This window comes from Sorex fumeus, unplaced genomic scaffold, assembly GCF_029834395.1.
Source record: "Sorex fumeus unplaced genomic scaffold, SorFum_2.1 ptg000128l, whole genome shotgun sequence".
Lineage (NCBI taxonomy): Eukaryota > Metazoa > Chordata > Mammalia > Eulipotyphla > Soricidae > Sorex > Sorex fumeus.
The window spans coordinates 13,098,435-13,126,257 of record NW_026606185.1 but is presented as its reverse complement, the minus strand read 5'-3'; the positions used below and the strand labels follow the sequence as shown (position 1 = coordinate 13,126,257).

The following is a 27,823-nucleotide window of genomic DNA, read 5'->3' as shown; positions in this document are numbered from 1 at the left end:
GAGTGAGTGAGAGAGAGAGAGAGAGAGAGAGTCCTGTCCTCTTTACAAAAGGAATAGGGGGGTTGGGCAAAGTGGGGTGACCCTCTGAAGTAAGGCCAGACTTGGGACCCAGAGGGCTGGAGTGATAGCACAGCAGATAGGGCTTGTGCACAGCCAGCCCGGCCGAGCTGGGTTTGATTCCTCTGCCCCTCTCGGAGAGCCTGGCAAGCTACCAAGAGTATCTCGCCTGCATGGTAAAGCCTGGCAAGCTACCCATGACATATTTCAATATGCCAAACACAGTAACAAGTCTCAAAATGAAGACATTACTGGGCCCGCTTGAGCAAATCGATGAACAACGAGAGGACAGTGACAGGGACCCAGGGTTTTCTGCTGCAGACAGGAGTTCTGAGAGGACAGGAGACCCTGGCCAGAGGGCAGTGACCCAGATGCAACATCCCCGGAGGCCATGTGAACATGCTGTGCCTGGGGCCATCAGGGCTGAGTCAAGAGAGAGACAAGATTGCTGAGTTTACTTGCACATGATAGGTGTGGATCAGATGGATGTGTGAGACGGATGCATTAAAAGTTAGAGGCAAATGGAGTGTGTTTATATGGAAGTCAGAAGATGGAGTCGTGCTGGCAAGGCCCCTTCCAGGTCCAGCCGGGTGTGCGTGGCCTCTCACCCATTTTCTTTCTGACTTCTCTGGGCCCTTTGAGCAAGCCCTTTGGAGCACATGTGCCCATGGCTTTCTCCTCCCTTTCCACAGAGCTCCTGGGAAACCAGCCCATTCATCTGGCACCAATTCACCCTCAGAAGCAGGCAGGTAGTTGACCAGCCTTGACCTCCAGCCCTAGAGGCCCCCAGGCCCATGGCCCACTCGTCTGCCCTGGACTCGTCTTCTTTTCCTGCAAGTGTGGTTGACAAGTCCTTCAACATCATCTCAACTTTGGTTACCAACTTGCTTCCTGTTCTGTGTTTCTCATCTCACGGTGAAGGACATTATCACCTCTGATCCTAAAAACATCAGCCAAGGGAGCTGGAGATGTAGTGCAGGGCTTAGGGCGCCTACCTTGCACCCCCAACCCGTTCTATTACCCGATACCACATATGGCTCCCAAGCACTGCCAGGAGTCGTTCCTGGGCACAGAGCTAGGAATAACCTCTGAGGACTTCAGGGTGTGACCACAAAAGATCTATCTATATCTATGTCTCTATGTACAGAGATGCCAGCCATGTCCAGCTGCCCCTTCCTGGTCATCACAAGGCCTGGGGGGAACCCTGTGAGATTCCTCCTCCTCTCCTACTAGCAGAATCTAGTTCTTAAAGGATCCGACACATGTAACTTGGGTCACCACAGGCTCCTTTTGACCCACACCAGCCTGTTGCCGGTCCCAGAGTGGTTCTCTGGAATTTGTATCTGAACTGCTCACCAGGCCTCTGAGAGCAAGAGCCACTCACACAGCGACTGATGGTGCTCTAGACCTTTGCTCTTCTAAAGAAAAGCAGAGTGTAACCCCAGCCATCTCCCCCAAGAGAAGCAGAGTGTAAGCCATCTACGCCCAAGAAAAGCAGAGTGTGCAGAAGTGTCTCCGGATTTTGCATTAGGCCTCCTTCGCCAGGCCACCTCAGATGGGAAAAGGTGTTGTTCCCTCCACCTATTCTCCAGGAAGCCCAGCGACTGCCATCTTCCAGAGCTCATTGGAAAATCCAGGTACGGACCAGCAGTGATGACACACGCCAGGCCTCACAGGATAGGGGTGGAGCCAGTCCTTCTCCTCCACTGTCCTGATGGGATCCGAGATGCCACCCATGAACGCCCCCACCCCCACCACTGACTACTGATTAAGCTCCTTAACGGTCATGATCCCTGGAGACACACAAATGAATCTCAGAACCTAGCAACTCTTGGCAGATATCTCTCCAGACCTAATTATTAAAATTTTAGAATTCCAAGATCACTCGGCTACTCTTTCAGCCATGAGACAACATATGCTATTCATAACCAGCAATAGAAAACAAATTTTCTAATGTTGCCTTTTTGGCAGGTCTGAGTGTTTGGGGAAAATTCCAAATAATAATGGTGGGACTGCTGTCAAAATATTGAATGTAGTCAAAGTAGAGAGAGAGGAGCACTGAGGAGGAGCACTGTCCTCCCATTGTTCATTGATTTGCTCGAGTGGGCTCATTAACGTCTCCATTGTGAGACTTATTGTTACTGTCTTTGGCATATCGAATACGCCATGGGGAGCTTGCCAGTTTCTGCCGTGCGGGTGGCAGTCTCGGTAGCTTGCCAGGCTCTCTGAGAGGGGCGGAGGAATTGAACCCAGGTCGGCCACATACAAGACGAACGCCCTACCGCTGTGCTATTGCTTATCTGCCACACAGGGATAGGGGTTGGATGGGGGTATACTGGGGTTTTGGGTGGTGGAAAATGTGCACTGGTGAAGGAATGGGTGTTTGATCACTGTATGACCGAGACACAAACACGAAAGCCTTGAAATTGTTCTCATGGTGATTCAATAAATAAAAAGAAAGATAGATAGAAAGAAAGAAAGAAAGAAAGAAAGAAAGAAAGAAAGAAAGAAAGAAAAAAAGAAAGAAAGAAAAGCAGAGTGTAACCCCAGCCATCTATCCCAAGAAAAGCAGAGGGTAATCCCAGCCATCTCTGCCCCCTTCTCCCCCGTTCTTCTTGGAGAGTATCTGGGAAGAATTCATGACTATTTCCCTTTCCAATTTACATTCACATATTACCAGGGCTGGAGCGATAGCACAGCGGGTAGGGCGTTCGCCTTACAAGCGGCCAACATGGCCGACCCGAGTTCGATTCCTCCGCCCCTCTCGGAGAGCCCGGCAAGCTACCGAGAGTATTTGATATGCCAAACACAGTAACAACAAAGTCTCCAATGGAGACGTTACTGGGCCCGCTCGAGCAAATCGACGATCAACGGGAGGGCCTTTACTTTACTTTATATTACCATAACACCAGATCTCATTCATTCCATTGGATTTTTTGTTCGTTTGGGAGTCACACTCAGCGATGCTCAGGACTTACTGATGCTGGTGCTAGGAGGATCTTATGGATGTCAGGGATTGAACCAGGGTTGGCTGCATGCAAGGTAAGTGCCTTACCTGCTATACAATCACTCCAGCCCCTCATTTAGTTGGTTCTTAACTAAGTTTGCCCTAAATGTCCTTTGACTCAGAGATCTCATTAGGCCATAGGAATTCAAAAATGAACTGAAACTACTACTCTGGTTGGTTATTAGTGGGTTGAGAATCTCCCTTGCTCTCTTCCTTCATGGTTTTATTTATTTATTTATTTATTTATTGAATCACCATGAGATAGTTACAAAACTTTCATGTTTGAGTTTCAGTCATAAAATGATCAAACACCCATCCCTCCACCGCTGCATATTCTCCACCACCAATGTCCCCAGTATTACCTCCCCCTTTCCAACCCACCCCTTGCATATATGGCAGACAATTTCCCCCACACTCTCGCTCTACTTTTGGGCATTAGATTTGGTCCTTTATCTACTTTCAGCACATATCTCTCATCCCGAACGATTTCTCCAACCATCATTGACTTACTGATCCCCTCTCTATTCCAGCTGTCTTCTCCCTCAGCTCATGAGGCAGACTTCCAACTATGAAACAATATTCCTGGCCCTTGTGTCTACTCTCCTTGGGTGTCAGTCTCATATTATGTCATTTTATATTCCACAAATGAGTGCAGTCGTTCTATATCTGTCCCTCTCTTTCTGACTCACCTTCATGGCCTTAGAATTCACCTGATACCTGTGTAACTTAGGCACCATTTGTGCTATATAGATACTATATAGTCATTAGACAGTATGGCTGGAGAACTTGACTATCATGCAAGCATTAAGTGCTACTAGCACATCATTTTAATTTTGTTAGGATGGATAATATTTCTGTGGTATGGAGGAGAAAAGTTCTTGTTCAGAGAAACAACTTGAAAGGGTTTCAAATAAAAATACAGATAAGTAATATGCAAATATGTCAAAATGTTAACAGAATTGGAATTCAGGGAACATGTGATCTTTCTAGTGTCTTTATGTGTGAAAATGTTCATGATAAAAGAGGTTTGTTTTTTGGTTTTGTTTTGTTTTAGTTTTAGTTTTTTTAGACCGTACCCAGCAATGCTCAGGGTTACTACTGGCTCTGCACTCAGGAATCACTCCTGATGGGGTTAACAGGAGATCATGTGGAATGCCAGCGATTGACCCAGACAAGCCTCATACAAGGCAAGGACCCTATCTGCTGTGCTATCACTCCAGCCCCCCAAAAAGAATATTTTAAAGGTGAACTGAGGGAACACAGGGAGAATATAGTAGGAATGGGCTTGCCTAGCATGCGGCCAACTTGGGTTTGATCACTGGCACCCCTGATAGTCCCCATAGTCCTGGAGCACGGATCCAAGAGTAAGCCCTGAGCACATCTGGGTGTGGCCCAGTACCCCCCATTCCAAGAAAGTGAGTGGTTTGTGTGTATCTGTCCTCGGGGCCTGTGGCAACAGAACACTGTAGGCAGGGTGGGGTCTAAACCACTGGGATTTGTTGCTTGCAAGTCTGGAGAGCAGAAGACAGATTGGGGTGTCCACAGGGCACATTCTAGAGAGGTCTCTCTTCTGGGTCCTTGTCAGGGGTCCTTACATGGGGTGAAGGCACCCAGGTGTCTCTCTGGAGCCTATTGTAAGATACTGTTCCCTTCCATAGTACTCTGGTCACCGCTCCTAACACATTGAGGGTCAGGGTTTCTAGACATACTGAGGGAAATGGGGTGTGGCTACAAGTGGGGTGTCAGTGGAAAGGCAGCTGATGAGCAATTGGGGGCAGGAAACACCCCTTCTTTTAAGCCCTGGACTGAGAAATCTTCGCAGTGGGGCCTTCTCAGGGTCCAGGGTTGTGGAAGGACATTGCTTTGTGCAAAGCGAATGAGACTGGAGACTCTGTGCCCCCTCCCCCACCTCCCTTAGCCCATCCTGCCTCAGGAAGAAGGGGAGGAGGTAGGCAGGCAGCGCGATCTTGTTCTGGGGTTCAGTGACTGGGCTGCAGGAGGTTTGACTCAGGGGAAAGGAGGCGCAGGCCATCGCAGCTCTTTGGAAACTGGATTAGCAAGCGGCAGTGGGCGGGCACAAGCTGCTCTAGTCCGGCGGGCCGGGACAGTAGGTTGAAGGAACAAATCTCTGTCCCAGAAAGTTTGAAAGGGCTTGCAACTCGGACACTGTCCCCGCGATTCTTTCAACATCCCCGGGTCAGCAGCTATCTCTGGAACAGGTACCTGTCCGCCCGTCTCCCGCTTCCCAAACCATCTCCCGTAAGCACGACTACGCCCGCGCAAGGGTCCCACACACAGGGCTGCGGGCCGTTAGTGCAGTCTCGGCCATCCCTCGCCCCTCCCATCCTCATGCTCCGTTCCCAGCACCCTGCTCAGCCCCAAGTGCCCAGGGCGCACCCTCGAATCAGCAGGACGGACAGGAAGCCAAGGCGTCTGGAAGGGCCTGCGGGGCGGAGCATAGGTGCGCCCTGGCTGCGGGGACCCTGGTGGGGGCGGGGGCGCGGGCACTGTGCGCTCATCCTGCTGCCTCTCACCCCAGCTGTGACCCGCTTTGCACAACCCGCCCCTGCACGGCCGCGGCTCGGGCGAGATGCTGCCACCGATTCCCAGAAAGCGCGGGGCCTCGGGGCTCCGACCTGGTCCGGGTCAGGGACTCTGGTGCCGCTTCCTTGCAGAGTGGGCAAGAGGGGCGTCGGGTGGGGGGGCGTGCCGCGCGCTCGCCAAGTCGCGTCCTGCAGCGACGCCAGGAACGTCGTCAAGGTCGTGGCGCAGCGCTAGCCGGGCCGGGCGGGCTGCGGGGCGGGGCGCGGCGCGGCGCGGCTTTAAGAGGCGGCGGCCACGAGAGGCCGAGCCTGGCGGAGAGCGGCGCGATGGAGACGGCCTGGGACTACGCGGGAGCCCTCTTCAGGTCAGCGCCGCGCCCCCGGTGCGCTCCCGGTGCGCCCCCCTGTGCGCCTCCAGTGGGCCCCCAGTGCGCCCCCGGCGCGCCCCTCTGTGCGCCCCCTGTGCGCCCTCCTTGTGCGACCCCCTGTGCGCCCAGCTGTGCTCCCCGCGTCCTCCTGCTTGCGGGGTCCACGTGCGCTCGTCCACCCTGTCCAGCTCGGGCTCCCCTCGCCTCTCCCCGTGCTCCAGCCCACCTTAGCTTTTTTGGGTACGGGTTACTCCTGGCTCTGCACTCAGGAGTTACTCCTGGCAGTGCTCACGGGACCATATGGGATGCTGGGAATCGAACCCGGGTCTGCCGCGTGCAAGGCAAACGCCCCACCCGCTGTGCTATCTCTCCAGCCCCTTCAGCCCGCCTTAGGCACGAGGGGTGCATGGTGAGTGTCAGGGTGGCCTTGTCCCTGCTGCTGCTGTGCCTGCTGCTGCGCCCACCCCACACACCTCTGGAGCAGTCCTGCTCTAGGGGAGGTTGCTCGATAGCGGCCAGCTGGGCCGCTGGGGACAGGCCCAGGGTGCGCAGACTCATGGCACCAGAACAGGTTGGGACACCCTTTCCCCGCATCCGGGGCTGACCGCTCAGGACTCTCCTGCGCACTCTCACCCGAGTGCAAAAGGATGTGTTTGGGGAGAAGCCACCCCCTCCTCCAGGCCTGTCCTCTAACCCCGACCATGGGCTGGGGTACGAAGTACCTGGACGTGGCCCTGTTCTTGGGTCTCTTCACTGCCTGATGTCCACTAACTATTCCTTATTGGTAAATGCCCGAAAGAGTCAGTGGAAGAGACCCGATGGATAGAAAGAAAGGAATGTCTCCGACGACCTCTAAGGAACTTAAGAAGGACAGAGAATCCCTCGAGCACCTTCAGATGTGATTTTCCGAGGTGAAGGGTCCCGTTTGTGACGCTGAAAATCTGGCTTGGTAAAAGGCGAAGGGAAATAGCAAACTAGTGAGAGAGGCCAGAACGGAAGTACAGCATGTAGATCATTTGTCTTTCTTGTGGCCAATGGGGTTCATTCCCAGCACCCCTTAGGGTCCCCCAAGCCCTGCCAGAAGTGATTCCTAAGTGCAGAGCCAGGAGTAGGCCCTGAGTAGTACCAGGTGTGTCTCCCCCCAACCCGCCCTCCCACCCCCCCAATAACCAAAACCCCAGTGTGAGCTGTGAGCATCTGCAGGCTTCCTCAAGCTTGGGAATGGCATGGAGAGCAGATTTAGAGGAACCAGTTCATAAAGGCTGTAGCTTTCTCTTCAGAATAGAACCAAAGGGCCAGAGAGATAGTACAGGGTGTAAGCCTCTGCTCCAGTCCCTACACCACGCAGTCCCTCAGCTCTGCAAGGTACCCATGGGGAGCCCCCCTCCGCCACCCAAAAGAATGAAACACAAAACTAAATAAGTCATGTGCAGGGACATGGGGGAGGCGAAACACACACTTGGTTCATGCATCTCGGCTGGCACCTGTTTTTATTATTGTTTCAAAACACATTTAGGAGAAAGGTAAAACCTTGGTTTCTTTCCTGTTTTCTTCCTGTGCTTCCCATTCCATCCGTGCCCACAGCTCTTCTTCCAGGGGGTAAGGATTGGTCATAATTTGGAGTAAGGCTGCTGCCAGAATTCTCTCCTCTGAATGCACAAACAGGCTGTTCTTCCCTCTCCTGGGAGGACTGGCTGAGGCTAGCCAGGTCAGAGCACTGAAGGGCTGCCACTTTGGAGAGCAAGAGGAGGAGGCAGAACTGCAGGGTGGTCCATGGAGTGGGGCATAGCACAGGGGCTGGGGTACTTGCCTTGCATGCTTAGTGGCCTATGATCCCTGCTGGGGTAGCACTGGTGGTCCCTGGCTCTGGAAGAGCAGGGCAGCACCACATCCTCAGGCCCTTGCTTTTAATCACCTGCCCAATAGGTTAAGAATCATGGAGACTGACCCCAGACCTTTCCACAATGCTTGGGAATCCCCTTTAAAAATATAGAAGAGGTGAGCCGGAACAATAGTACCGTGGGTAGGGTGTTTGCCTTACATGTGGCTGGCCAGGTATCAATTCCTGAAACCCCACATGGTCCCTCAAACCCGCCAAGAGTGACACCTGGGCACAGAACCAGGAGTAAGCACTGAGCACTTCTGGGTGTGGCCCTAAAACATACACAAGTAGAAGATTGTGTTGCTCAATGGTTAGAGCTTTGCAAGTGCGCAACCCTGGGTTCAAACCTGACAATGGAGGGGATGTGGGGGAAGGAGAAAGACTGGTTCAGCCCTTGCACTTAACCCCTACAGCAGTTCTTCAAATACAAAGTGGACCTGTGTGGGGTTTCCTTGGGGCCAAGGAACCAACCTACTTAAGAAATGTTGACGATCATGGGGCAATAGCGCAACAGGGAGGGCATTTGCCTGTGTGTGGCAACCTAGATTTGATCCCTGGCATCCCATATGGCCTCCTGATCACCACCACTAGCAGTTATTCCTGAGTGCAAAGCCAGGAGTAATATCTGAGCATCACTTGTGTGTGACCCTAAAACAACAAAAAATATTTGTTTTGTAATTTTTACTCGTGATAGTGCTTGGGGGACCTATGGGATGCTGGAAATTGAACCTGGGTCGGCCGCATGCAAGGAAAAAGTCCTACTTGCTGTGCTATCACTCCAGCCCCTTGTGTGGCCATTTGGGGGGGGGGGGGTCCAGTGTTGTTACAGTTCCTTGCAAATCTACCTGTTTCCAAATTAAACTGAAAAAATAGAACCCATGATTCTTGTTGAACGAAAAACATTTTTGCTCCCTGCCCAGATTCATATCCAGGCCCAGGACTGGAGAGATGGAGCAGGGGTTAAAGCACATGCCTTGCTTGTGGCCGACCCCCGCTCAACCCCAACTCTTGCATGGTCCTTTGAGTATTGGGGTGGTAATCCCTGTCACCAGTGTAGTCGTATAATTAGGGAGGAACCCCCTGGTCTCCTGAGCACCCCTGATCTCCCCACTGAAAAAATAGGTCCAGGCTGAGAATTCATGTTTAGCAATAGGCAAGGTAAGGCCAGTTTCTGTCCCCACGTAGCGTCCCCTGATTTAAACTGCTGCTGGTCTGTCCTCACTCTGTCTTTTCTTAGTAAATAAGCACATTTGGCAAGGAAATGAGTTAAGCAATATTCGTGTCTTTTTCAGATGATCAGAGACTGTGAGTGATTAGGAAGTCTCCAGCCTGACCTTTGTCATTAATCCACAGAGGGCCCTGAGTCTTAGTGACCGCTCAGCTCCAGGCTCAGGGCTGGGCCTGCTCTGCCCAGGTCCCGGCTATTCACATGGTAGGCAGGTCTGCAGCCCCATCCACTGTAACCTTCACACGTGCCACTGCTCAGATACCTGAGCCTGGGTGCACGACAGCCCCTTCTGTAGCTGTTTCGTGCCTTTCCTCGAACAGGGAACTGGTGCTTGTGTATAGCTACCATTTTTTTTTTTTTTACAGATTTTATCACTGTCTTGGTGATCTAAACAAGGAAATGAGATTTTCCTCAAGTCAGTCTCCAGGATTACAGAGGCTTACTTTTGTGTGTCTGATTTGTTTGTTTGTTTTTATTTTGGGTCACACCCAGCAATACTCAGGGGTTACTCCTGCACTTAGGAATTACTCCTGGTGATGTTCGGGGGAGATGCCAGGCATTGAACCTGGGTCGGCTGCATGCAAGGCAAACACCCTACCCACTGCACTATTGCTCTGGCCCCTAAACTCTTGTTTGAGTATCTTTTCAAGGCATGCAAATACTTGATGGTTATAGATTGAATAGTATCGACACCCAGCTCTGATGAGCGACGAGTTGCCCAGTCTTGGGAGGCACTGGGGGTGGGTGGGACACTCTGTGGGGTGTCCCTCTGGTGCCGATCTACTGACTGTAACAGTGTCCCTGTAGCTGCCAGGGAGCAGGGAACAGCAGCCCCTGGGGTGACCCTGGCCGTCCTCTGCCATGCCCCCTGGGGCTCACAGAGATTGTCACTTTCTCTCTGAGCTGGCTTGTGTCTCTGTGAGCACAACCTTGACAGCAGTAGTTTCCTTGACACTCATTGTCACTCTCGGCCTTGGTGATCCCACCACTTGACTTATGACCTAGTCCTGCTCACGCCTGATTGCCCTCATGTGGGTCCCTCTTCCCCCTCCACCAGTGCAATGTGGTGCTCCCTCAGACAGGGTTCCTCTCTGATTATCCTTTGGACAGTCTCTGGCACAGCCTACATAACCGCCTTATCACCTGTGAACCAAAATCTTTCCTGGCAGAGACCTGGTTCCTGGGCCTGCTGTTGGCACTTAGTACCTTCAGCATAAATGTCAGTCTAGAGGGTGGCCTGTCAGGATTGGTCTTGTTTGTCTGTTTTAGTTTTGGGGTCACACCCAGCAGTACTCAGGGGTTACTCCTGGCTCTGCACTCAGGAATTACTCCTGATAGTGCTATCATATGGGATGCTGGGGATTGAACCCATGTTGGCCATGTGCAAGGCAAAAACGCAGGCCCAGGATCGCTTTTCTTATGACTTGGGGGTTAGCTTTGTTTTGTTTTAGTTGTTGTTTGTTTGGGCTGCAGCTATAGCACAGGGAGTAGGGCGTTTGCCTTGCATGCAGCCGACCTGACTTCGATTCCTCCAGCCCTCTCGGAGAGCCCAGCAAGCTACCAAGAGGATCCCACCCTCACGGCAGAGCCTGGCAAGCTCCCCATGGTGTATTCTATATGCCAAAAACAGTAACAACAAATCTCACAATGGAAACGTTACTAGTGCCTGCTGGAGCAAATCGAGAACAGTGTTACAGGACAGTGCTACAGTGCTACAGTTGTTTGTTTGGGCTCATACCTGGAGGTGCTCAGGAGACCACTTGGCTCAGGGGGACCACTTGGCTCTCTTTGCAAGAGTAAAGGGCACTCCATGCCTTTTGCATGACCGTTTGGTTCCCTCATTGTCCTAGGTTAAGGACTTTGCTTACCAGGGGACAGAATGATAGGACAGTGGATAAGGGTCTGCCTTGCACGCAGCTGACCCAGGTTAAATCACTGGCACCCCAAGCCCAGGAGTGATCCTTGAGCGCAGAGCCAGGAGTAAGTGCTGAGCACCTCCAGGTATGGACCAACACCCTCCCTACCCCCATCCCCAGTGAACTTTGCTTCCCTGGGGGGCGGGGAGAATACAAAGATCCCCCTGTTTTCCTTCTTTTCTCATCATGGTTTTAAGAATATTCTAGGAAGCCTGACTTCCCCTATCCTCTTGATTTCCCTGAAACAACCTATTTCCTCGATTGCCCTTTTCCTCATTTCCTTTCTTTCTTCTTCCTGCTTCACCCCAGGGTCTGACCACACTTTCTCTGGGACATCTGCTGTCAGGGTGGCACTGGGAAAGGTGATACTCTTGACTTCTCAGGCTTCTGTGGTGGTTTGGCTATGCAGAGTACCAGGGGGGAAATTTCTTAGAAGGTGTGCTAATGGCCAGTGGTATAAATTAATCCATGAAGAGAGGCAGATGTGAGTTGGCTTATTAGATTGACTTGCTGATTGAGCTAGCTGTTTGCCCTTCTGCTCAATAAGTTTAGTGTACATGACAACTGATCCTGTTCCTTACAAAGAAGAAGGTAGATTTAATTTTTATTTCTTCAAGGATTTTGAATAAATCCTTGGTGTCAGGGATCAAATCCAGAGTCTAACACCTGCAGAGTAAGTCCTCTACCAGTGCGCCATTGTGCTGCATGTTTAGGAAGAAAGGGTTTTTCTCTTTCTTTCTTTCTTTCTTTCTTTCTTTCTTTCTTTCTTCCTTTCTTTTTTCTTTCTTGCTTCCTTTCTCTCTCTCTCTCTCATAAAGCAAGAAAGGTTTTTTTGTGTGTGTTTTTTTTCTTTTTGGGTCACACCCAGCGATGCACAGGAGTTACTCCTGGTTCATGCACTCAGGAATTACTTCTGGCGGTGCTCAGGGGACCATATTGGATGCTGGGAATTGAACCTAGGTTGGCTGCATGCAAGGGAAACGCCCTACCCGCTGTACTATTGCTCCAGCCCCGCAAGAAAGTTTTTAATTGAAGCTTATTTAGAAACATGAGGGAAGAGAGAGGGAGAAGTACATGTTCGAGAGAGAACACGGTCTTCTCCAGACTTCTTGCAATTGAATTTGGAGGTGGACCACACCCGGTAATGCTTACCCTGGCTCTGAGCTTAGGGTCACTCTTGGCGGGGCTCAGGGGGCCAACAGGTGATACCAGGGATTGAACCTAGGTCCATTGTGTGCGATAGCACAGCGGGTAGGGCGTTCGCCTTGCACGCGGCCAACATGGCCGACCCGAGTTCGATTCCTCCGCCCCTCTCGGAGAGCCCGGCAAGCTACCGAGAGTATTCGATATGCCAGACACAGTAACAACAAAGTCTCCAATGGAGACGTTACTGGGCCCGCTCGAGCAAATCGACGATCAACGGGAGGGGCCATTGTGTGCAAAGCAAGTGCCTTACTCACTATTGGAAGAGGAACAATAGGTGGTGTTTTATTGTTTGTTTGTTTGTTTGTTTTGTGTATGTGTGTGCTAATTGAAAGTGGCAATCAAGAGGGCAAGGGCAATAGTACAGTGGGCAAGGCCTCTTTTTACCTTGCACGTGGCCGATCCCCAGCATCCCACACAGTCCCCCAGCAGCACCAGGAGCAATTCCTAACTGCAGGACCCAGGAGTAAAACCTGAGCATCACTAGGTGTGCCCTCCCCCACCACACAAAAGAATCAAGAGGGCAGGGAAGAGCGTAACAGACAGACCACCAGCCTTTATCTTGTCAGACGCTGAACGGCAATAAGAACTTTCTGTGGTCACCTGTGTGAGGTCACTGGGCATCAGTTCTTTCTGAGGTGTGGGCAGGCATCTCCCATGAGGACAGCTGGACCCACGCTCAAGAGGTCAGAGCTGTGGGTGCCCTTGAGTGGCCACATGAGGGCCTGGACCAAAGATTTCAGAGCGGAGTTGTGTTCTCCCATCTCCGTGACTCTGCCTAAGCCTTTGTTTCAGTTAGTAAGTGAACTGCAGAAGCTGTGGTGGGCTTGGGAGAGGCGCCCACCAAGGGTCTGCGTGGCCATGGCCTGGAGAATGGGTCCTGGTGTCCTGCTCCGAGCGGGAGGTGCTTTGGCAGCTGAGGGTCCTGGGAGCCCTGGATCTGTACAAGTTTCCCTGAAAAATCCCCAAAAAGGAGGGTTTTCATCTAGAGTGGCACGCACTGTGGTTCGGAATCACGGGCTGGTTCAGACCCCTGTTCCGGTGCTCTCTGACCTGACGTGCTTGTGTTCCCCCATCCCATGCCTTCGTCCCGCTCACTTTTCGGCGTGTCCTGCAGTACCGCTCGGTCACGTGCTCAGGGCAGAGTGGGACCCGCCTCCTCTCCCCGCACTCGGCCGGCGAGTGTCCCAGTGCTGTGCTGGACCGTGGCCAGGGTCTGACGGAAGGCCCGACGCAGATGCCCTGGCCGCACCACCCGCCCCGTCCACTGCCAGGGACCATGAGAACAGAAGCTTGTTTCCTGCAGCTCAGCTTGGCACAGTGTGGGCATCTTGTTTGCTGCGTTGTGTAACTAAGGCTGGAATCGAGTGTGACTCCTGGGCATCAGGGCAAGGTTCAGAGCCTGCCTGTGAGGCAGCTGTCCTATCATGGTTTACTACTCCCTGGAGCCCTCTCTGCGCCTGGAGGGCCACAGACCTGGCACTGTCGCTCACTGATGCCACGCTGGAAACAAAACACACAGTGACGCTGCCAGCCAGAGGGTCAAAGGGGGCTGTGTAGAGACTGGAAGAGCAACTGGAACCATAGGACAGCAGGGAGGGTGTCTGCCTGTCATTTGGTTGAACAGGGTTCCATCCTCAGCACCCCATATGGTCCCCCCACCACAAAACACCAGGAGTAATCTCTGAGCCCAGAACCAGGAGTAAGCCCTGAGCACAGCAGGGTGTGGTCTAAAAATGGACAGAGAGAGAGAGAGAGAGAGGAAGAGAGGAGAGAGGGGGGAGGAGAGGAAAAAGGAGGGGGTGTAGCTAGGTTCCAGGCAGAGATTTGCCTTTGAAGCTCAGAGCTGTGAAGTTGTACCACTTTTTCTTATTAATTTCTTGAGGTGTCTGCCCGGGACTCAGTGAACAGGGTTGAAGTAGGGGCGCCAGGAAGATTATAACAAGACAGCAATAAGAGAAAAATGTGGGGGTCAGAGGCCTAACAGCTTCAGGGACTGGGCGCTGGCTGTCCTTCATGCTCAGTATTCATTGCTCTGAATGCATAGACATTTCGGGGAGGAGAGTAGCATTCCTGAGCCAACATTCATCAACTCTTAATCTCATGAGCCAAACCCTATACTCATATGGGAGGCCTCCGTGTGTCGGGACAAAGATCTCTATCACAGGAGTGTTTCTTAGGGGAAAGCAGTCAACAGGGGCCCCGGCATCAGTGTTTTTTCATGTCAGCGCTCGTTTTCTGGGTTGGGGCTCCTGTGTCCTGTCTTTTTTCCTGTCTTTTTCCTCCTTCTGTCTTAGTTCCCAACAGTGTCCTTGAGAGACCTCTCTGGGTCTCAGTTTTCCCATCTGAGAAATGGGCTGATACTTTCCTGGGATGATGGTGGTGATGATTAGTTCATATCCTTGATGCCACAACCGCCAGAAGTTATCCCTGAGCACAGAGCCAGGAATAAGCCCTGAGCAAAGTTGGGCTTTTCGCCTTGCATGTGGCCAACCCCTGGTTTGGTCCCCAGCATCCCATATTATCCCTGAGCACTGGATTAAGTTCAGGAGTAGTTCCTGAGTGCAGAACCCAGGAGTAGCTCTTAAGCATAATGAGATGTGCCCCCCCCCAACACACACACACACACACACACACACACACACACACACTGATATCCAGACTTATGTATAAGATTATGAGAGGGCCAGAGAGATAGTCCATTGTGTAAGGTGCTTGACTTGCATTCATCTAACCTGGGTTCAATCCCTGACACCCCATATGGTCCCCTGAGCTCCACCAGAGGTGATCCCTGAGCACAGAGTCAGGAATAAGTCCTGAGCACTTCTGGGTATGGCCCCAAAGTCACAAAACAAAACAAAAACTGCTAAAGAGAATTCTTAGTCATTGAACTTCTTTTTCTTAGGTTGTTTTTGTTTGTTTGTTTCATTAATTTTTCTTCTTTAATGTCCTGCCCCTTCCTTTAGCTGTCATGGGTGTTGCTGTTCAGATGACCAGGGTCATCTATTGCTGGCTGTGGTGCTTTCAGGGTGCAGAAGGCGGTGGGGTTGTGTCCATCAGATTACAGCCTCAGTGTAAAAGTAAATATTTTTCCTTTTGTTTTGTTTTGTTTTTTGGCCACAGTTGGCAATGCTCAGGGGTTACTCCTGGCTCTGCACTCAGAAATTATTTCTGACAGTGCTCAGGGAACGATATAGGATGCCAGGGATTGAACTTGGGTCGGCAGCATGCAAAGCCAAGCCCTCCCCATTGTATTACCCCTCCGGCCCCATGTTTCTACTTTTCTGTTCCATGCACAGGCCCCTGACGTTTATGGGATCACAGACAAAGAAGGTTCTACTCACCCCCCTCAAGCATTCGGCGCGCCCCTTCCGAGTTTCCAACCATGACAGAAGCAGCCGGCGGGGGGTGACGGCCAACAGTTTGAAGGAACTCCTTGCAAAGGTGTGTGGGCTGGGCTCCCTTCCGCGTCTCAGAAGACCCTGAACCCACATGAGGCCACGGGTGGGGGGGGGCTACATCTGCGCAGAGAGCAAGTTGGCAGAGTCCGTGGCTTCGGGAAGCTTGAGGGGAGCTGTCAGTGAAAGAAGGAGAGGAAGGAGTCTTGTCTCTCTGTGTCATGGAAGACTGAAACACAGAGGCAGTATTCTTCTTAACATTAGTCATCAACTGATAATGTCATTTTTTCCCTGTTTTTAAATTTAGGGGCTACCCTAAACTTAAATTTAGCAGGGCTTAGGGTCTACTCCCAGCTTAGTGATCATCTGGGGGTACTGAATAGCATTTAAGGCACTACTCCCAGCTTTAGTGCTCAGGGATGCTTCTGCCGTTGCTCAAGTGATCCTGCAGAGGTGAGTATTGAACCTGAGCTTCCTGCAGGCAAACCCTGAACTCCAGGCTATTGATTTTGTCTTTCATCCCCTTTCTATTTCTGTGAAAAGGGAACTGAGGAGATGGCTTAAAGGGCTGCAGCAATGCGTTGCATGCATAAATCCCAGATGTTATTTCCAGTACTTGTATGGTTCCCCCAAACATCACTGGGAGTAGATTTCAGAATGGTGCCAGAAAAGAAAGAAAAGGAAAATATATAAGGAACAGCAAGCTTTGTGAATCTCAGGGCAAGAGCAATAGTACAGTTATAAAGGTCAAAAAAAAAATCATCCTTGCTCTAACACAGTATCCTAGATCAGCAAGTAGGGAAGAACATTAGACACCTAAAGAGTCTCAACCCAAAGACCCAGGAAACAAGAAAAAGCATTTAAATCAATTCCGGAAAGGTGCCCAAATATGCTACACAAGACCAGGATTCTTTTTAGGGGGGCCCTTGCAAGCTGTGCTCTGGGGGAGCAGAGGTCACTCCTGGCACTTAGCCAACCAAGCTGGCCAGTTCTACCCAGCAGTGCTCAGGGATCAGAGGGTGCTGAGGGTGGATCTGGGTCCCACACATGCACAGCAGCTTCATCCCCGGGCCCAGAGGTGATTTTTCTTTTTCTCCTCTTCCTCCTCCTCCTCCTCTTCCTCCTCCTCCTCCTCTCCCTCCTCTTCTTCCTCCTCCTGCTCCTCCTTTTCCGCCTTCTCTTCCTCCTGCTCCTTCTCCTTCCTTCTCCTTCTCCTACTTCTTCCTCTCCTCCTCCCCGGCCCCTACCAGATGTTTCAAAAGTGTATTACTCTATGTGAACACTTATCTCATCCTTGGAGTTCCCGAAGAAGACAGGCTTATTAGAATTCTTGACTTCCAGTCAGAAGGAAAGGGATGGATGCAGAATGATCTTTCTCACAGGCGGGACTGAAAGATCCACAGTGAGGTAGCACCAAAGGTGCAAAGACAACATAGCAGGGAAAACTGAGCCACACAATTCAGGTGGGGGGGTCAAGGAGGGTGCTGGGGTTTGAGGGGGAGGGAGGTGGGTAGACTGGTAATGGGTGTGATGTTGGAATGATGTGCATGAGAAGTCATTATTAAGATCATTCTAACACAGAGAATCTCAGTTAAAAAATAAATAAAATTCTTAACTTCTCTGAGCTAAGTCTGAATCATAGACGGCTTCTATATTATCATAGAGAGCTGTAAGGAAGTTCTGTCTTTCCCATTACATTTCCAATCAGCCTCTTGACACTGCTGAAACTATGACTTATTCAATGCCACTGACTTGTCGAAATGGAATGTCTCGCCCATCCGTCTGTGTTGTCAATCTAGACCCTGGAGGCACTCATGATCACTGCTGGACTGGTCACCTTGGTGCTGGAAGAGGACGGCACAGTGGTAGATACAGAAGAGTTCTTCCAGACCTTAGGGGACAACACACATTTCATGATCTTGGAAAAGGGGCAGAAATGGACACCGGTAAGTTTACCCAAAAGCAAGCAGGTACACTTTTTGTTGTTGTTGTTGGGCCACAGCTAGTCATGCTCAGGGGGAACTCCTGGCTCTGCACTTAGCCTTTCTGTGCTGGGGGGACTGAATGGGATGCCAGGGATCTTACCCTGATTGGCTGCGTGTAAGGCAAGTGCATGAGAAGCCATTATTAAGATCATTCTAACACAGAGAATCTCAGTTAAAAAATACCTGCTGTACTATCTCTGGCCCCTAGGTAAATAGCCTTAATCCATAGGGTCGATGCCTTTCCCAGGGCCAGCAAATGCATTGCTGGAGAGGAAGCAGTGCCTGCCTGGAAGCTCAGCCAGTGTGCCTATTGTAAATGCATCAGCACACACCTGCTCCTTCAGAGTTCTTTTTTTTTTTTTTTAATTTTTTTTTTATTTATTGAATCACCGTGGGAAAGGTTACAAAGCTTTCAGGTTTAGGTCTCACTCATGCAAATATCAAACACATTTCCCTTTACCAACACTTATTTTTTACCATGAAGAACCCCAATAAAACCCCACCCCCACCCCTCCCAGTCCCTGTGGGGCAGATGAATTCTAGTTAACACTCTATCTGCTTTGATTAGATTCATTGTTTCAATAAAAGATTCACCACTATTATTTAGAGTTTACCCCCCCCCCAAATCAGACACGCTGAAAAAGCATTGTGACGTGATTTGCTTTCTACAGCTGGGTTCAAGAATTAAATGTTGGTTTTGGATTTCTGCTATTTTACTTATTGACCCTGGAAGTATTTCTACCTTCAGAGTTCTTGAGTGAAGTGAAGTGCAGCCAGTAAAGCGAACAATATACAGCTTCATACAGATCTGCAAGCGTCTAGCTCATTGGCAGGAGAGACTGAAAATGGTGCTGGCGGGCTACTCTGTCCCTGAGGGTGGGAAAATGCTCCCTCACTAGAGCTTGCTCATTTGTAGGGTTTTTTGTTTTTGTTTTTGCATTTTGGGTCACACCCAGTGATGCACAGGGATTACTCCTGGCTCTGCACTAAGGAATTACTCCTGGCGGTGCTTGGGGGACCATATGGGATGCTGGGAATCGAACCCGGGTCGGCCGCCTGCAAGGGAAACGCCCTACCCACTGTGCCATGGCTCCAGCCCTCATAGGTGTTTTTGTCCATTATACTTGTCTGGGCCAGCAGAGTTCACTCTGCTTCCATGAAAACACCTCAGCTGCCTGTGAGACAGTACTTGGAAGGGGAAGGCAGGTGAGTGAGCTCTCCGTGCCCGGCCCATGGGACACACCAGAGTGCCTTAGCTCTGGAAGGGCGTTCTCAGCATCATTCAACACCAAGACACCTGGGATTAATGTAAGGAAAGACAAATACAAACTTCCATATGGCAGAAAGAAAATGAGACCATGAAAGAAAGACCTGTTGCAGGGGTTTAGGCTGAAACTCCCTTTTAATCCTCTCACTAAAAACTCTTGGTATTTGGAAGCCTGGAGAGAGAGCACAGCAGGTAGAGCACTTACCTTGCATGTGGCTGACTTGTGTACAATCCTTGGTATCCCATATAGTCCCCCTGAGCTTGGCAAAAAAAAAGTGATTTCTGAGCACAGAGCCAGGAGTAAGCCCTGAGCATCACTGGGTATGTTCCCCCACCCCTCCCACCCTTCCCAAGAATAAACCCACTACTATTTATTTTATTTTAAATTGGGAGCTTGAAGCATAGTACACAGCACCACATATGGGTTTCCGAGCCTTACCAGGAGTTAGTCCTGAGCACCCCAGGGTGTGGCCCCCAAAACAAAACAAACCAAAAAAAGTAACTCTGGGAAGATCAAGCATGTGAGGGAGACTGTACCTTGCTGACTTCCCGCTCCACACACCCCCTCTCCCCAAACCCTACCTAGAAGTGGGTCAGAGGAGACTTTCTGAGAGGTCTGGATGTGGTGGTGTGAGCAAACCATCTGCCAGGAACATTCCTTAAATAATTAGCAGGGGCCGGAGTGATAGCACAGAGGGTAGGGCATTTGTCTTGCACACAGCTGACCTGTGTGATTTCCAGCATCCCATATGGTCCCCTGAGCACTGCCAGGAGTAATTCCTGAGCGCAGAACCAGGAGTAACCCCTGAGCATCGCTGGGTGGGACCCCAAAGGCAAAAACAAACAAACAAAAAATAATTAGCAGCTCAGATGCGTGAGTTTAAACTGACACCACTAGCAGGAAACCAGAACCCCAGACTGCATGTCCTGATGGAGGATGTGCTCACCCTCTTGCCTCTCTCATCTCTCCTCTCTCCTCCTCTCTTCCTCTCTCCCCTCCTCTCCTCTCCTCTCCTGTCTCTCCTCCCTTTCAGGGTAGTAATTATGTCCCAGTTCGCCAGCAACCCAAGAAATCAGGAATAGCCAAAGTCACCTTCGATTTGTACAAGCCGAGTCCCAGAGATGTCATCGGCTGTCTCAATGTGAAGGCCACCATGTATGAGATGTACTCCGTGTCCTACGACATCCGCTGCACTGGGCTCAAGTCCGTGCTGAGGTAACAAGGGTATGAGCGTCAATTGTGGGATGTAGCTCCCTCACACCCTGCTGGCCGGTGCTCCCTGAGCCCAGCCCTACGAGAGAGTGCTCACCTGGTTGAAGTTCATTCGAACTCGTGTGTGTGTGTGTGTGTGTGTGTGTGTGTGTGTGTTATTTATTTTGGGCCACACCGGAAGTATTCAGGGCCTACCGCCACTTCAGTATTGGTGGTAGGGAGTCACTTCGAATGGTGCTGGGGGGGGGTTAATTTGGTGCTGGACTTAAATCCAGCCTCCCCCCATGCAAAGCCTGCATCCCAAACCCTGGACCCATCCTCCAGCCTTCAGTAGTTTTGCTTTTATTGCTATGGTTTTATTTCAGAAAATGCAAAGTCTTGAGCTTTTTTTTTTTTATCTCAAAATACCATTAAATACTAGAAAGAAGCAATTGATTAATCAGTGTAAAGGAAAAACAGTTTGGGTGGGACTGGGGGTGGGGCCATATCTGATGGAGTGCAGGGCTTCCTCCTGACACTGTGTTCAGGAATCCCTCCTGGTAGGTTCAGAGGACCACATGGGGTGCTGGGGATCAAACCTGGCTCAGACGCATGCAAGGCGAGTGCCTTAACTGCTCTGCTATCTGTCCGCCTCCACCCTCCCCTTGCATTTCTTCTTTAAAAAGCCAGCGCAATATGGGCAAATAAATAGTACAGTGCGGGTAAGGGACTGTTTGCATTACATTGACCCCGGTTTAACCCCTGGCACCATATACTGTTCCCTCAACCCCACTAGGAGTCATCCCCGAGCACAGAATCAAGAGTAGTCTCTAGCACTGCTGGTGTCGAACCCAAAACAAACAAAAATGTGCATATGTGGAGAGTCAGATGGAGTCTTTGACACTTGCTTCCTTACAGTCATTTCCTTTTTGAAACCAGACGGTTATGATTTTTTTATAATTTATTTATTTATTGAATCACTGTGGGAAAAGTTACAAAGCTTTCAGGTTTAGGTCTCGGTCATGCAAATATCAAACACATTTCCCTTTACCGATACTTATTTTTCACCATGAAGAACCCCAATAAACCCCCACCCCCCCCCCATTGCCTGTGAGGCAGATGAATTCTGGTTAACACTCTATCTACTTTGACTAGATTCATTGTTTCGATAAAAGATGCACCATTATTATTTAGTTTACCCTCCCCCCCCCAAATCAGACCTGCTGAAAAAGCATTGTGAAATGATTTGCTTTCTACAGCTGGGTACAAGAATTAAATGATATCGCACGGCCGCTTGTGGTCGCGCAGTTTTGGATTTCTGCTATTTTACTTATTAACCCTGGAAGTATTTCTACTGAGAGTCAGATAATTAAAGAGATTGGTTTCTGTGCTCTGGAGTCATGGCCGTGCTGGAGAGCCGCTCGTGGGGGGCAACTGGTGATCTCAGTAGGGCGTGAAGGATGAGCCGGGAACGCCCCCCTTCCCATGAGGTTTTAGTCGCCCCATCACCACCGGCTCATACCTGGCTCTCCACAGGGCTCCCATGCAGCTGCCATCTTTCTTTCCAGAGGGGAGAAGTGTAGAAATTTTTAATAGTATAAACTTCACCCCAAGTCCTGCCTTGCCAAAACCTTTCTGGAAGACTAGTCAGACTTGATTCTAACTCTTACCATTGCAGAGATCCAAGGCACCAAAAGCAGCCAAAGGAATCCCAAAAGGCAAATCACAGGCAGAGGCTGTCCTCTGTTGTCCGGGCTTTAAAACGGACGTTAGCTCCGGCAGAGGCTAAGGATGTGTGTGAGTGCTGGTCGCGAGTCTGTGGTCCCAAGGAACCTGAGCATCAGCGTGAGCACGGCCTGCAGGGCTGAGTGGGACATCCTGATCTGTGTGTCTCACGTGTCTCTGCAGCTTCTAATGAGATGTCCCTTCCGCCTCACTTCTCTCATACCTGGTGTGCCTGGTTTAGGGGACAAGCCCTGTGTCCCTAACACCCCACAGGGAGCTGGTGGCCGAGAGGCTGGACTCTTAGGAGAGCATGTGACAGCTCAGTGCTCCCACTTGCTGAGCGGGCCACGTTGGAGGTGGCTAGTGTGAGCAATGCCATGTAGAGGGCAGAGGGCACCTATGGCATCAGCCTCCCAGGGTGGCAAGGAAATGCAGAGCCCCGGAACCTCCCACCCAGCCTCTGCATAGAGCAGGCCCCTAGGGCTGGGGAGCTGTCCTGGTGGGCAGAGTGCACAATGGACCCTCTACTGCCTGGCCCAACTGAGCACCCCAGGGCATAACCCCGGAGGCCCTTGAGTACTGTTGGGGTCCTCGGCCTGGCCCCCAACTCTGCTCATGCCCCACAGAGCTGCATTGCTGGACCTAAGCACGGAACTGTCCAGGCCTGTTGGTCAGGCGTTGTGGCAGTGGCCCCAGATGCCTTGAGCACTGCTTAGACCCCCCCCCCAGGCATGTTAACATGAGCATTCCTGTTAGAATATCAGTGTGTGTGAGCATGTGTGAGTGTGAACATGTGTGACTATGTGTGCACGTGTGTCTGACTTTGTATGACTATGTGTTTGTGAGTGTGTGAAGGTATGAATGTGTGTGAGGATATGAGTGTGTTGATGACTGTATGTGAGTGTGTGCATGAGTGTGTGAGTATATGAGAATGCATGAAGGTATGAGTGTTATGTGATTGTGTGTGAGTGTGTGTGAGGGTGAGTATGTCTGGGCATGTGTAAGAGTATGTGGTATATGAGGGTGTAGGGATGCGAGTGTGTTTGTGAGAGTATGCGTGTGTATGAGTGTGAAAGTGTGAGTGTTTATGAGAGTATCAATGAGTGTGTAAGGTTGTGTGGATGTGTGTGAGGGTATGTGAGTGTATGAGTATGTCTGTGAGGGTGTGAGTGTATGTGAGTGTGCATGAGTGTGTGCAAGGATGTGAGTGTGTATGAGTTTGCGTGTAAGAGTGTGTGGGGTGTGTGAGGGTATGTCAGTGTGTGAGGGTATGAGTATGAGTGTGTGTGAGGGTATGAGTGTGTATGAGTATGTGAAGTGTGTATGAGCATGTGTGAGGGCGTGAGTGCATATGAGTGTGTAGATATGAGGATATGTGTGTGAGCACGTGTGTGAGGGTCTGAGTGTGTATGACTGAGTGTATGCATGTGTGAGAGTGTGTGTGTGAGCATGTGTGGAAAGAGAGGGAGGGGAGGGAGAGAGGGAGAGAGAGACAGAGGGAGAGAGAGGAGAGAAAGCTGACTTCATCCCTCTGTCACAGGAATCTGCTGTGGTTCCTGTCTGTCTGTGAGCATGTGTGTGTGTGTGTGTGTGTGTGAGAGAGAGAGAGAGAGAGAGAGAGAGAGAGAGAGAGAGAGAGAGAGAGAGAGAGAGCGCTGACCTCATGCCTCTGTCGCAGGAGTCTGCTGCGGTTCCTGTCCCACGTGGCCCAGGTGACCGGGCAGTTTCTCATCTACTCGGGCACATACATGCTCCGGCTGCTGGGGGACACCGAAGACCGGACCTCCCCCAGTTCCCACCCCAGGCGGGGCTACATGTGTGGGTAGGGCTGAGCAGAGCGCAGTGCCCCAGCTCCTGGCTGCACGGGCCCTCCCCAGCAGCAGCCCTGGAAGGTGGATGTTCTTAGTTGCGTGCCCTTGCAGACTGAAGGTCACTGTCAGAAGTTGGGGCCTGGCTGAGAGGAAGGGACTGCGGGAAGGAGGAGGGCAAGTAGGGGCCCCGCAGCAGGAGGACGCAGCTCCCTTGAGCTTGGGGGGCTCCTTTGTTTCTGCAATAAATGAATCACAAGAATTGCTTCCGATGCGTACGTATAGTACACCGAGTGTGTCCTTCACGTCCCCGAAGCTGGAAGAACTTTCATCTAGAAGCGAGACACAAGCATGCATCGCCTTTTAGTCTTTCTGAGCACTGAGTGCTCAGAAATACCAACTGTCAGGGGCTGGAGAGAGAATACCCGGGTAAGGCACTTGCCTTGAAGGAGCTGTCCACAGTTTGATCACTGGTCCTATAGGATGTTCCTCTGAGCCCTGCCAGGAGAGATTCACAAGCATGGAGCCAGGAGTAAGCACTGCAGGAGGAAGAAAGGAAGGAAGGAAGGAGGGAAGGAAGAAAGGAAGGAAGGAAGGAAGGAAGGAAGGAAGGAAGGGGAAAGAAAGGAAGAAAGAAAAAGAAAGAAAGAAAGAAAGAAAAGAAAGAAAGGGGACTAGAGCAATAGCACAGCGGGTAGGGCGTTCTCCTTGCACTGAGCACCGCCAGGAGTAGTTCCTGAGTGCATGAGCCAGGAGTGGCCCCTGTGCATCTCCGGGTGTGACCCAAAAACCAAAAAAAAAAAAAAAAAAAAAGTTTCCTTGGAGACTGAAGTGAGTGCAGTGGTAAGACGCTTGCACAGGCTGACCCTTCCATGTCTGGCATGAGCAAGCACTACCAGGAGTCATCCCTGAGTGCAGAGCCAGGAGCACCTCCAGGAGAGCCCCAAACACACACTCACACACACACGCACGAGAACACGGGAGACAAAAGAACTTAGGGACGTATAGAATGTGAGAGGTGAGGAAGAGGAAGAGGCCACGGGCTTCTCCAGAGAGGAGACACCCAAGGTTTTGTGCGCTCCTTTGTTTCTCCCACAGCCCGCAGTGCTCGGGGGCCACCCTGACAGCAGGGGGAGACCCACCTAGTGTGACGCCGGGGTCCCGGCCAGCGCCTGCCCTGACCTTTGCGCTCTCCCACTCCTGCCGGCGGCCCCAGCACGGCCCCGCCCGCGGGCCCTGGGCCTGGGCCAGCCCCGGGCTTTGGGCGCCCCCGAGGAGGCTCGGGCTGGCGTCACCGCCCGGACCCGACCGCCGGCTTCCAAAAAAGGAATTTTCCCTCCCGGGTCTGCTCGGGCCGCCGCAGAGCGTGGAGGGGTCTGGCCCGGCCCTGGAAGGCGGGTCGGTTTCAAGACTGGGCGGTGTAGACGACGGTCTCCGGGCACAGACCACCCCCTAGAGGTGCGGGAGGGGCAGGAGCCCCAAAGGTTTCGGCGAGATTGACCCCGTGGGCTCTGCGGGGGGCCCAGCAGGTGCGGCTCGACCCCGGGGGCTCCGTCTGCGCGTTCCAAAGGCGACGCTCCCCAGCCCAGATCCGAGCCCCCGCGACCCCCGGCCAGGCAGCCCAGAGCAGGACTGCGGAGCTACGGCTCGGGGTCCTCGGGGGTCCTGGGGGGAGGGCGCTGCGGGCTGCGGGCTGCGGGCGCTCGGGGTCCTCGGAGGTCGGGGGGGGGGGGCGGCTGCGGGCTGCGGGCGCCCGGGTCCGAGTCCCGGCTGGCTCCGCTCGCAGGGCGGGGCGCGCCCACCGTCCAGGGGCTCTTCTCGGGCCCAGACCCCGCGTCAGGGACGCTCACTCGAGGCCTGAGATAGCGGGGGAGGCGCTTGCCTGAGCCGGGTTCGAGCCCCCGCACTTCCAGGGTCCTTCCGGACACCCCTCCCCCCCAGGAGTGACCCCTTAGCCCGAGCACAGCTGGGAGTGGCCCGAAACTCCAAACAACAAAAACCAACCCCCCAAAGGACCCTCCAAGGCGGGAGAGTGAGATTAACGCAGAGTCCAACCTCGAGCCTGAGCTCGCAGAAAGACGGGCAGAGAAGAACAGAAAACCGGGCTCGCAAGTTTGCATGCTGGGGACCCAGAAATCCTGCTGCCGGAGCACAGAGCCAGGAGTACCCCCTGAGCACCCCTGAACGTGGCCGGGAATAGACAAATGAACTAAGTGTGGGGCGGCGCCCCGCGCGCCTGCAGCTGCCTCCGCTGCCCCGGGTCCAGCCCCGCGCCACGCACTGACCCCGAGTGCCACCAGAGGGCGCCCCTGAACACCGCCTAGAGCGAGCCCCAGGCCATGCGCCCCAAATGGATACCCTGGCGGGGTGCGAGGTCATAAGCGCCCCGGGATTCGGGCCCGGGTTCCAGCTCCTTCCATTTGTCTGGACCTTGGTGTTGAGTCGTGTGACCGTGGAGGTACACGGTTTCGGGGCTCGCTCTTTCTTTATTCCCTCTTCCTTCCTTCCCCTTCTTTTTTTCCTTTCCTTTCTCTCTCTCTCTCTCTCTCTCTCTCTCTCTCTCTCTCTCTCTCTCTCTCTTTCTTTCTTTCTTTCTTTTTCTTTCATCCTTTTTTCTTTCTCCCTTCCTCCCTCTCTCCCTCCCTCTTTCTCCCTCCTTCCTTCCTTCCTTCCTTCCTTCCTTCCTTCCTTCCTTCCTTTCTTTCTTTCTTTCTTTCTTTCTTTCTTTCTTTCTTTCTTTCTTTCTTTCTTTCTTTCTTTCTTTCTTTCTTTCTTTCTTTCTTTCTTTCTTTCCACACACCACAGTGCTTCAGGGGTTACTCCTGGCTCTGCACTCAGGGATCTCCTGTTCAAAAAAAACTGGGATACCAAGGATCTAATCCTGGTCAGTTGTGTGCAAGGCACAAGACTTCCTGGCTGTACTATCTCTCTGGCCTGACCCTGTCTCATCAGCTGCTGCAGCCCACAGCACTGTACCTCATTCCTGCCCTTTGCCAAGGGCCTGTGGCCTGCCTGGCCCTGGGTCTGGCTGCCGAGTTCCCTGGAGCCTTTTGGAGACAGACATCCTAAAACTGGGATTCGTTTCTGTGGCTTACTGGGGCCTTCTGGCCCTAGGATATTCCAAGGGGTCACTGGTGAAAATGAGGTGAGTGAGGGAGACTGAACATGGCATAAGCCTGGGGGTGGGGGAGGGAACCTGGTGGAAAGGAGGTTAGAAACACTGAGAAACACTGTTCCGAGGAAAAGTTCTTCCTCCTCACTTGCCCGCCCCCACCCACCCCCACCCATCAGAGCCAGCCAAGGCCTGTGCTGGCCGCGCTGCAGACACGCTGGCTTCCTTCAGTGCCCAGACCTCTCAAGAGCAGAGCACTGCAGGGCCAGGCTGAGAGCACCTCCTGCACTGTGCCCCTGGGAATAGGCGATAAATCAGGTCTGAGCGCACTCACGGTACATTGAGCAAGGGCAGAGCCCAGGCCCCCTGCTGCAGGCCCCTCCTCTGTCCCTGAGAGCCACCTGCAGCTCCCTGGGCTGCTCACTGTGGTGCCCCAACAAGAGCACAGCCTCAGGCACAGCCAGGAGTATTGGCGCAAACAAACAACCCTGCGAAGGAGAAGGCTGAACCCTCCTCAGGAAGCCCCTTCCCCAACCTAGGAGCGTCCCTGCCATCCCTTCCCTATCCTTGATCAGTCTTTCCTGAATGTGGCTGTTTGCTTCGCAGTCCCTTGTCCAGTCCTGACTGCTGAAGGCAGACCCAGAGTGCCCAGACCCCTGGGACGTTCCCCGAGGGCCCGAGCAGGCCTCTCCTCATCTGCACTGTGTTCCCGAGTCCCAGCTCCACCCTGTCCCCCTCACCTTCAGCTGGCTCTGTGGCTAAGAGGGGCCGCCTGTGAGTCCTGAGCCTCAGCTTGGCGCCTGCATGTGCTGCTGGGCCTCAGATGTGCAGATGAAAAGAACTCCAAGGGTTCTTGCTGCTGAGTCTCACTCGCCAGGGGCACCCCCAAATGGTGTTGGCTTGCTCTGCTGTGCCTGAGAGGGGGCCTGGGCCCGGAGTGGAGGAGGAGGGAGGGGGAGGAGGGTGGCAGGAGGGGAGAGGAGGGAGGGAAGACAGGGGAGGATTGGAGGAGGGAAGGAGGAGGGATAGGAGAGAGGGAGGAGGAGGAGGGGAGGAGGAAGGGGAAGAGGAAGGGGAAAGGGAGGGGAGGAGGGAGGGGGAGAGGGAGGGGAGGAGGGAGGGGAGAGAAGGA

The 27,823-nt window shown here is 52.3% G+C and overlaps 1 protein-coding gene across 1 annotated transcript; it reads left to right on the top strand.

The window, feature by feature from the left end:
- The first annotated feature begins 5,826 nt into the window (after positions 1-5,826).
- On the top strand, positions 5,827-23,599 carry CIDEA (cell death inducing DFFA like effector a). The gene is made up of 5 exons (XM_056137924.1): positions 5,827-5,972; positions 15,504-15,648; positions 17,402-17,548; positions 19,889-20,070; positions 23,450-23,599. The coding sequence occupies exons 1-5, from the start codon at positions 5,935-5,937 to the stop codon at positions 23,595-23,597; spliced, it is 660 nt and encodes a 219-aa protein (XP_055993899.1). The 5' UTR covers positions 5,827-5,934; the 3' UTR covers positions 23,598-23,599.
- The last annotated feature ends 4,224 nt before the right edge of the window (positions 23,600-27,823 follow it).

Excerpts from the sequence above, each read along its gene's own strand:
- CIDEA (XM_056137924.1), top strand. The coding sequence starts at position 5,935 with ATGGAGACGGCCTGGGACTACGCGGGAGCCCTCTTCAG. Across the intron at positions 5,973-15,503 it reads TACGCGGGAGCCCTCTTCAG|GCCCCTGACGTTTATGGGAT; the intron begins GTCAGCGCCGCG and ends TTCCATGCACAG. Across the intron at positions 17,549-19,888 it reads AGGGGCAGAAATGGACACCG|GGTAGTAATTATGTCCCAGT; the intron begins GTAAGTTTACCC and ends CCTCCCTTTCAG.